General features: G+C 42.9%; 2 protein-coding genes and 1 long non-coding RNA gene across 4 annotated transcripts; all 3 read left to right on the top strand.

Annotated features, from left to right (window-relative positions):
- Positions 1–20: 20 nt before the first annotated feature.
- Positions 21–5,759, top strand: LOC125530593 (1,4-alpha-glucan-branching enzyme, chloroplastic/amyloplastic-like; the record flags this gene model as incomplete). Of its 2 annotated transcripts, XM_048694980.1 has the most annotated exon segments (14): positions 21–144; positions 243–311; positions 763–970; positions 1,059–1,128; positions 1,501–1,770; positions 1,871–2,777; positions 3,097–3,213; positions 3,368–3,430; positions 3,843–3,950; positions 4,416–4,517; positions 4,701–4,768; positions 4,862–4,943; positions 5,063–5,179; positions 5,269–5,759. In XM_048694980.1, coding segments are annotated over 14 exon segments (2,502 nt in total). In that variant the 3' UTR covers positions 5,491–5,759.
- A 213-nt stretch (positions 5,760–5,972) lies between these two features.
- Positions 5,973–7,546, top strand: LOC125530595. The gene is made up of 3 exons (XR_007292964.1): positions 5,973–6,729; positions 6,850–7,061; positions 7,154–7,546. It is a non-coding gene; the product is annotated as an uncharacterized LOC125530595 (long non-coding RNA).
- A 2,592-nt stretch (positions 7,547–10,138) lies between these two features.
- LOC125530596 (NAC domain-containing protein 22-like) lies at positions 10,139–10,481 on the top strand (the record flags this gene model as incomplete). Its single annotated transcript, XM_048694982.1, has 1 exon — positions 10,139–10,481. A coding segment is annotated over exon 1 (255 nt), but the record flags the coding sequence as incomplete, so codon positions are not given.
- Positions 10,482–10,485: the final 4 nt, after the last annotated feature.

The raw sequence follows: 10,485 nt of genomic DNA, 5'->3' as shown, positions 1-10,485 counted from the left end.
GGCCCCCGCGCACAATGGCCCCCCCGTCCGCCGCCATCGACGAAGATGCTCTGCCTCATCGCCTCCTCCTCGCCCTCGCCCTCGCCCTCTCTCCCGCCGCGCCCCTCCCGTCCCGCTGCTGACCGGCCCGGACCGGGGATCTCGGTGAGTCACTCGGGATCTTCATTTCTTTTCTTTTCTTTCGTTTCCGGCCTCCGTTCTGCCAGCCGGAGGTTCCCTGATGCGATGCCGCGCGCGCGCAGGGCGGCGGCAATGTGCGGCTGAGCGCGGTGCCCGCGCCGTCTTCGCTTCGCTGGTCGTGGCCGCGGAAGGTGAGCCCTCTCCCCTGTCTACCCAGATTTGCGACCCTGATCCCCTGTTGTCGCCGGGCAAACTGAATCTGATCCACGCTGGTTATTGGAAATACTGTAGTATATATACTACTAATAAACCTGAGGCTGGGATTCGTCCACCTGACGCCGTCCACTGAGGAACAAGTGGATGCGATTTCGATTGAATTTCTCTGCCTTTACGCGATCCGTACGCACAATATCCCCTCCTGCGGTATCTCAACCGTATTACTTTCTGCACAACCCAAATGCGTATAATCTTTGCTGAATCTATCAACCAATAATCTGTGATGAATATATCAACCAAATTAGTTGCTGCATTGTGACAAATATATTTAATTGATATAGGCAAATGTTCATGTGCTGTATCTCCATTACTTCTTTAGTTGTTGTAAATCTGCCGCTCGCTCTAACTGTCGTTCATTTTTGGAAGGCCAAGAGCAAGTTCTCTGTTCCCGTGTCTGCGCCAAGAGACTACACCATGGCAACAGCTGAAGATGGCTTCGGCGACCTTCCGATATACAATCTGGATCCCAAGTTCGCCGGCTTCAAGGACCACTTCAGTTACAGGATGAAAAAGTATCTTGAACAGAAACATTCGATCGAGAAATACGAGGGGGGCCTTGAAGAGTTCTCTAAAGGTCAGCTTTCGTTCATGCGTTCGAAACAATACTACTCGTTTCGTGGCGTCCGCAGCACAAAAGGGCATAATGTAACTCTGTTTTGTAGGCTACTTGAAGTTTGGGATCAACACAGAAAATGACGCAACTGTGTACCGGGAATGGGCCCCTGCAGCAAAGTAAGTTCTAATGATGTCACACAGCTGATTGTAATGGTCATTGGTTAACCTATGAAGTGCTGATGAAACTGTCTTAAGAGTTTGAGTATTTTCCATTTTTGTTTCCAGTGAAGATATCTTGTCTTTTCTGGTTGTGGCTAGTAAAGAGTAGATAGCTGTTTCAAGTTTTCATTCACGGCATGACCTCTGCTGTTAAGTTAAGCATGACAGGTAGATCATGATGTGCTAGAAAGAAAATATGAAATATGTTTTTCCCTTTTCTGATTGTGGTCATAGTTTGTTGGTATTCATTTCTTTTATGGCAATACTTGCTTCTAACTATCTTTAGCTGATTCAGGCATTTACTTGCAAGTCTTTGCTTTATGGATGTAGGGATGCACAACTTATTGGTGACTTCAACAACTGGAATGGCTCTGGGCACAGGATGACAAAGGATAATTTTGGTGTTTGGTCAATCAGGATTTCCCATGTCAATGGGAAACCTGCCATCCCCCATAATTCCAAGGTTAAATTTCGATTTCACCGTGGAGATGGACTATGGGTCGATCGGGTTCCTGCATGGATTCGTTATGCAACTTTTGATGCCTCTAAATTTGGAGCTCCATATGACGGTGTTCACTGGGATCCACCAACTGGTGAAAGGTCTACTTTTACTGGCTTGAGAGCAAGAAATCTAAGTAAAACCCACACAATTAACTTAAATTAATGTGGAGACATGATACTTTCATTGCTCGTTTTGCAGGTATGTGTTTAAGCATCCTCGGCCTCGAAAGCCTGACGCTCCACGTATTTACGAGGCTCATGTGGGGATGAGTGGTGAAAAGCCTGAAGTAAGCACATACAGAGAATTTGCAGACAATGTGTTACCGCGCATAAAGGCAAACAACTACAACACAGTTCAGCTGATGGCAATCATGGAACATTCATATTATGCTTCTTTTGGATACCATGTGACGAATTTCTTCGCAGTTAGCAGCAGATCAGGAACACCAGAGGACCTCAAATATCTTGTTGACAAGGCACATAGCTTAGGGTTGCGTGTTCTGATGGATGTTGTCCATAGCCATGCGAGCAGTAATATGACAGATGGTCTAAATGGCTATGATGTTGGACAAAACACACAGGAGTCCTATTTCCATACAGGAGAAAGGGGTTATCATAAACTGTGGGATAGTCGCCTGTTCAACTATGCCAATTGGGAGGTCTTACGGTATCTTCTTTCTAATCTGAGATATTGGATGGACGAATTCATGTTTGACGGCTTCCGATTTGATGGAGTAACATCCATGCTATATAATCACCATGGTATCAATATGTCATTCGCTGGAAATTACAAGGAATATTTTGGTTTGGATACCGATGTAGATGCAGTTGTTTACATGATGCTTGCGAACCATTTAATGCACAAAATCTTGCCAGAAGCAACTGTTGTTGCAGAAGATGTTTCAGGCATGCCAGTGCTTTGTCGGTCAGTTGATGAAGGTGGAGTAGGGTTTGACTATCGCCTTGCTATGGCTATTCCTGATAGATGGATTGACTACTTGAAGAACAAAGATGACCTTGAATGGTCAATGAGTGCAATAGCACATACTCTGACCAACAGGAGATATACGGAAAAGTGCATTGCATATGCTGAGAGCCACGATCAGGTATGTTTTCCCTCCTTTGTCGCTGTGCATGAGTATGTGTTCTTTTTTTATGGGGCTCTGGACTAAGAACATACAGTTCAAAGGTGAGACACTTTCTTTGCCTGGTAGACAAATTTGAGAATAAACACTTCGCTTGATGACTTTTAGTTACTTCACAAGTTCGAATTAGGTTAGTTATATTCTGATAACTAGTGATAGTACCCACTAACCAGCTATTATGAACTATGTAAGAATGTCCGAAGATCTGCAGTTATATATTGTTGACTTTGTGTTCGTCTATTGAAACAACTAAGCAGTTATTTTTCACGCAAATTTTCAGTCTATTGTTGGCGACAAGACCATGGCATTTCTCTTGATGGACAAGGAAATGTATACTGGCATGTCAGACTTGCAGCCTGCTTCACCTACAATTGATCGTGGAATTGCACTTCAAAAGGTTTGATTCGTTTTAAGTATTCCTGAATTTGATGTTCTAGTTCCAGGCGAGTATTGTAATGTTGGTTGTTACTCAGAGTTCTGCTTAGCCTTTGAAGACAATGTATTCCAGTCCCTTTTGGTACATTGGGCTTATTTTGTTACAAATATTTCAGATGATTCACTTCATCACCATGGCCCTTGGAGGTGATGGCTACTTGAATTTTATGGGTAATGAGGTAATATCTGGTTATCTGTCAAAACTTATTTCTGATCAATATGTTTCAGGATTCCTTAAAAAAAATCCTTTGGGCACGGTGAAAAGTTTAAACGTCTGTTTTCTAAGATAGCCAAGTACTCCCCAGCTATTTCCATGTTATCACATATGATTTAGCTGTGCCGGTAGTTAATCTTTATTCTAATCATTGTTGTTTTTTAGCGTGGCAGTCTATTGTTGGATCCTCTTATTCCAGTTACATATATGCCGACATCACACACTTATGAATATTCCCTGTTTAAAAGATTTTATTTTATACCGATGTTTCTCCGTAAATGATGCAAACATGATAGAGATGTTGGCATGTCTTTCTTAACCTACTCATGTTTTATATCTGTTTTCTAACTCGTACTGATGGTGCAATTTCCTTTTAGTTTGGCCACCCAGAATGGATTGACTTTCCAAGAGAAGGCAACAACTGGAGTTATGATAAATGCAGACGCCAGTGGAGCCTCTCAGACATTGATCACCTACGATACAAGGTAATGCCTATGTACATTCTTACAGTTTCTGGTCTGGTAGCTCTCTTGGGATCTTGACCTCACTTAGTTCCTTCATCTCTGACTGTAGCTTATTTACACTGTGTTCCAACTTCTGTGTTGGGATAAATTCTCCCTTCTAACATTTCATATTAAGCCTTTCAAACTAAACTAAATTGCTGATCTACTAGTTGTTGGTCAGTACGATGACCAAATCTTGCCTGTGTTAACCTACTAATTTTATTGATTCTTACACATTATTGATATGCAGTACATACATTATCCATATAGAAATTGACGTTGCATCCCAAATTTTATTTGAAGGCTGTGTTCTTTTGTTAACAGGAAGTTATTTTTCTCTGCATATGATAAATAATAATAGCCTTTCACGAATTTTCTCATATTCTATCCAGCTTTTCTGCATTCAAGCATTTTTTATTTCTCGCCTAACATATATAATTTGAGCAGTACATGAACGCATTTGATCAAGCAATGAATGCGCTCGACGACAAGTTTTCCTTCCTATCGTCATCAAAGCAGATTGTCAGCGACATGAATGAGGAAAAGAAGGTAGTTAACTATACAATGTTTAGTCAGGGCAGTTGTTGCATCATTTGATTCACTCCTACTCTTAAGAATAGCAACTCTGACTTGTGCGTTTTATGTTACCAAACAAGTTGAAACCGTATCTTTTTGATATGAACAATTGTTGTCTCAAAATGGCCTATGGACTCAATCCAACTTCCTTTCCAGATTATTGTATTTGAACGTGGAGATCTGGTCTTCGTCTTCAATTTTCATCCCAGTAAAACTTATGATGGGTAACTGATCTCTTGTGCAAGCTTTGCCTTTCAATATTTCTTCTGCTTATAATGTATAATGTGCTTAATCGTTTCCACTTTAAAAATACGCAGTTACAAAGTCGGATGTGATTTGCCTGGGAAGTACAAGGTAGCTCTGGACTCCGATGCTCTGATGTTTGGTGGACATGGAAGAGTAAGCAATGTTAATATTGTTCAAGATCTGTTTTGCACACCTATATTCTTCTATAGAAGGGGCCATCAAGGTTGCATCAGATAATCTTATTTGCAGTGTTGATCTGTGCTGCATCGCAGGTGGCCCATGACAACGATCACTTCACGTCACCTGAAGGAGTACCAGGAGTACCTGAAACAAACTTCAACAACCGCCCTAATTCATTCAAAGTCCTGTCTCCACCCCGCACTTGTGTGGTAATGCTAATTACTGAGAGGGTTTAGTAATAAATAATTAACAGCAACAAAAAACCGCAGCACAACCTCACAAAATGCTCTCTTGCCAGGCTTACTATCGCGTCGAGGAAAAAGCGGAAAAGCCTAAGGATGAAGGAGCTGCTTCTTGGGGCAAAGCTGCTCCTGGGTACATCGATGTTGAAGCCACTCGTGTCAAAGACGCAGCAGATGGTGATGCGACTTCTGGTTCCAAAAAGGCGTCTACAGGAGGTGACTCCAGCAAGAAGGGAATTAACTTTGTCTTCGGGTCACCTGACAAAGATAACAAATAAGCACCATATCAACGCTTGATCAGAACCGTGTACCGACGTCCTTGTAATATTCCTGCTATTGCTAGTAGTAGCAATACTGTCAAACTGTGCAGACTTGAGATTCTGGCTTGGACTTTGCTGAGGTTACCTACTATATAGAAAGATAAATAAGAGGTGATGGTGCGGGTCGAGTCCGGCTATATGTGCCAAATATGCGCCATCCCGAGTCCTCTGTCATAAAGGAAGTTTCGGGCTTTCAGCCCAGAATAAAAACAGTTGTCTGTTTGCAATTTCTTTTTGCCTTACATAGTTACATGATAATTGATGCATATTGCTATAAGCCTGGATTGTATCTTCTTTTGCTAATAACTGCAGGGCCAAGAAAGCCTAGATTGTACATATCTTTTTGTGCTAATAACTGCAGTGCTGGGGAAGCTTCAGTCCTTGTTTCCTTTCCTGAGACAAGGCGTCATGGTGGCACACAAAGGTAAGCCATCTTATCATGTCCCAAAATTCTCCGGTTGAAAGAAACCCATCACTAACTTGTTCCAGGTGTTGGATCCTCCACAACCAAAAGGCGACCATTGTCGTCATCATCGCTCACGGCACTGACCATCGAGGCCACGGTGGGCATGAGAAGTGCGCATCGCCCAAGACTTGGACCGTTTCAAAGTACCGCAAGCTGCCATGGCCATCTTCTTCCTCTGCTCCTTTTGCGCCCGTGGTGCCAGGTGAGTGGCTGCACTGCGTTTTTGGCATGAACAGAGGCGACACAGGCATGGACTTGACCGGCCGAGATGAGATCGACAGCGGCCTGGGCCGGATGGCAGGAGAAACGGTCTAGATTCTACGCGACGTGGATTGGATGGACGGATGGGTGCTTGCTGGTGTGCATGCTGCTGCATGGCGTCCCTTTCTTGATTTTCAGCAGCAGGCAGTCCAGTCTCCAGTCTATGGCTGTGGGTTGTGACAGTGAAACACACACACTAGTCCCTACATGTTTTATTCTGCAGCACAAAAAATAATGTGCATTTCAGCAGCCTAATCGCTTCACTTTTTGTAGGAGAGAATTTCTTTTCGAGCCGTTTTCTGGGAGGGTTCCAAGGTTGCTTCCTGCGAAGAGGCACAAGACGACGTTGAAGTCGAAGGCAACTTCCTTTACCCTTTTTTTCCTCTATATGGTGTCAACCAACATGGAGCACTACATTTGGCCAGGGATAGTTGCCCAAAGCCAAATGCAAATGCGATGCACCTAAAAAGGTGGAACCACTTTCATCAAAACCATTATTATTACGGTATAATTTATGTTATTTTATTTTGTTTTAGTATTAGTCTTTGTGTAATGATTTTCCACCTTGAATTTCCTGCTCGTCAACACAGGGGAAAAAGAGGAGGAAAGAAGTTCAAGGCTTTGGAACAATTCAACACGGTTTTCTGCGTTCAGCGACACCGACGGCCGGAGGGACGGACGGAAAAGGATATTTGGAGATATGTGGTGCGGTGTGTCACCCCCTTTTGGAATTTGCTGTGGAAAGTCACGGCCGCTCGCCGCTAGTGGACATGCACGCACCAACGACCTGCTGAAAATCTTGGTGAGCTTTTTTGTGCCTACTCCAGCACTCCATTGCTGAGGCTGTGAACCATGACGATCTACGTACCTTTTTACCGTTTCAAAATGCGTCAGTGTCAGTGGAGCTTACCTACGACCGAGGCAATGCTTCACCTTCACTGCTCACTTTGCCTGCTGGACCAATCATCTGGATTTGAACGCATGGATGGATCTCTGCTTGGAACAGCGGGGAAATGCTGGCGCGAAATCCCGGCATTTTCAGCCGGGACGAAATGTTTTTCATGGGCTTGATATTAGCACCGGCCTGGCTCGAGTTCAGGATAAACTGGTCAAAGATTTGTGTTCGGCAATTTGTTTTCTTTTTTCCTTAACCGCATCCATATTTATTTTGTAAAGTATGTGTGGCTGCGAAAGGGTTGACCGTGGGGGTCAAGAGTGGCTTCTTTATTTTAAAGTATGTGTGCTTTGCAGTTGCAGGTCAGAGATTATTCTGCTCTTCATGCCTCCTGAGAGCGACCTTGGCCCAATCGGGTTTGCTATGCTAATCTTCTAATTATCCAATCACAAACTCGCCTAAAAAAATGCGTTTCCTGATTAGCTGTACTAAGGGTGGAACTGAATAAAGAAGACGCCACTAACGAGCTGACGTTCCCTCACAAAACCCTTCTCAATGGACGTTTATTAGGAATTGCCATGTTATATAAGAAAAATATTTGTCATGGTGGAAAGAGAAAACTGCATGCTAGCAGAAAGAATTCTCAGGAATTTGCCATGCTGCAGCAGAGTAAATTAATTTGTGGTGGAATGTGCCTACCTGGGTTGAAAGTCCTAGAAACATCAGCTGAAAAAGAATACGAACTAAGCCCTTTTCAAATCAGACGGTATAGGATATGGCAAGATCTAACGTTTGTCCTTCTTTCTTCTCCCTTTAGCTTTCTCCGTCTTTCAATCGTTTCTTCTCCTACAAAATTGATTTATCTAAATTGTAAATTCAGTCAAATTACATATACCAGTTGTGCTTTTAAATAGTTTTCCTGAGATTAGCACTGGCCTAGTTCAAGATAAAACAGGTCAAAGATTTGTGTTCAACAGCTTATTTATCTTTGCTTAGCCGCATCCTTTTCATAAAGAAGTATGGCTGCGAAAGGATTGACCTAGGGTCAAGAGTGGCTTCTCAGGATATACTACTCCTATATAAATAGTACTCCCTCCGTAAACTAATATAAGAGTGTTTAGATTACTACTTTAGTGATCTAAACGCTCTTATATTAGTTTACAGAGGGAGTACTTTACAAGTGGCCCCTCATGCCTCTTGAGAGCGACGTTAGCCCAATCGGATTAGCTGCGCTAATCTTCTAATTATCCAATCACACACTCACCTGATTTTTATTTGGAATGGTGACTATACGAAGGGTGTGTCTAGGGCACATCTAGATGAGCTATAGTTATTACACATCTAAATGAGTGAATCAAGTATAAAAGAGAAAAAAAAGAGAAAAAAATATATTCACACGAATCTCAATATAAGATCAATAACATATGACTTAGATGTGCTTTAGCAAAACTGTCTATTATTTAATTACAAACATAGCAGGCAAATTTAAGTATTCTGCAACGCTTGATTGATTTCTAGATTCTTCCACGACCTTGAGCTGTCAAGGCGGCTCCTGCAAAACTCTGTTAAATGATGCTGCTCCGTACACATACCTATTTTCCATAATTAATCACAAACTTATGATGGTTGCTGTCAGGGGGGCTGCGAAACTTGTTTCATTATTACAGTACAAAAATAAGTCACAAACACACAGAAACACAGGTTGTCTAGCCGGAGGAAAATAGACAAAAAGAACTGGTTAAAAGAACAGGACTACCCCCTTCTTTTTTGGCATAATGCCATAATCCACCTGAAAGGCTAGCATAGAGGGCATCAACAGGGGAGCACTACGCAAAACACAACCTATACCTTCTACTTAGTTTCCTTTCTATTTATCCTTTTAATCATCACCATTAAGCAAACTGAGATTCCTAGGTTCCTTTTGGTGGAATGTGCATACCTGGGTTTAGGTCCTGGACTTGACACGAGTGGTCGCATTTTTCTAAATTTATTCCAGGCTTTTTGACGACATTTGTGGCGGGCCTGCTAGCTCAGTCTCTAGGTGCTCACATGAGAGAGTGTACATGCGTGTGTTTATTGGGTGACTGTGCGTGCGTGTATGTGGATTTATACGTTTGTGGTGTGTTTCTCAAAATGAAAATCCTCACCATCAAGGGTGAATGTGAATAAAATAAGAATATTGGAGGATTACATTCTTTAGATCTATTTCTATACATAGACCTTGTTTGATTTGTACTAGGATAAAAAAACAAATTCAATTCCTATGATCTACTTTGCATGGAATGAAAATTGACATTGAGCCCAATCTTTGCTATATTTCTATGACAACTTGCCATGCATTAGCCTTTTTTGTGGTCAGTTTTTCTTATGAAGCTAAAATGTTGCGCAATGTTCGAAAATAAAAATACCGCAAATTTCTGATTCAAAGTCAAAATTTACTCTGCTGATTACTCTCTAGTGGTTGACCAATCATGATTCTCCCACTAACTTGGATTGGCCAAGGGGAAACTTCATGATGTAGTACAACTTAGTGGATTTTAACAGGGAACCACTACACACGAACATAACTTCCTACCAATTTCCTTTCTTAATTAATCCCTTTTGTAAAGCCTTATACATCATCAACTTGAGATGCGATCACACAGGAAGTACTAGAAGGTACATCCACAACAGTGTAGATGCAGACCATTGATTCATAGCTTTTCACCACTAAACAAATCACTATTACCCAAGTTGGCAGTTAACTAATCACATACAGAGAGATCACACTCACACCTTGTAGCTATCCGAAATTTAATCCCCAGTCAATTAATCAACACAAATTACTTACCAATTAAGAATTCCAAGTCCACACACACACTCACACTCACTCACTGTCTGCAGTTTGGCCAGTAAAAGTCGTGCGAAGACTTGGAATTTGGACAGATGGAGACCCCGTTTCCCTCTTGAGCTTCGCCGCCGGCCTATATATGCGGCAAGCATCCTCTGCTCTCCCAACATATTCATCCAACAACCAACACCACTGCTTACCAGTCTGGAATCTACTCAAGCTAGCTAGCTGATCTGATCGAGATGGAGCGGCGAGGAGCAGCGGCGGCGCCGTCGCTGGAGCTGCCGGGGTTCCGCTTCCACCCCACGGAGGAGGAGCTGCTGGAGTTCTACCTCAAGCACCACGTCACCCGAAACAACAAGCAGCAGCAGCTCAGGGCGCCGTTCGACATCATCCCCACGGTGCACCTGTACCGGCACGACCCCTGGGACCTCCCGGGCCTGGCCGCCATCGCCAGCGAGCGCGAGTGGTACTTCTTCGTGCCCCGCGACGGCGCCCGGA

This window comes from Triticum urartu, unplaced genomic scaffold (genome assembly GCF_003073215.2).
Source record: "Triticum urartu cultivar G1812 unplaced genomic scaffold, Tu2.1 TuUngrouped_contig_6425, whole genome shotgun sequence".
Taxonomy (NCBI): domain Eukaryota; kingdom Viridiplantae; phylum Streptophyta; class Magnoliopsida; order Poales; family Poaceae; genus Triticum; species Triticum urartu.
Note: the sequence above shows the minus strand (reverse complement) of the source record. Positions and strands in the feature narration are given on the sequence as shown.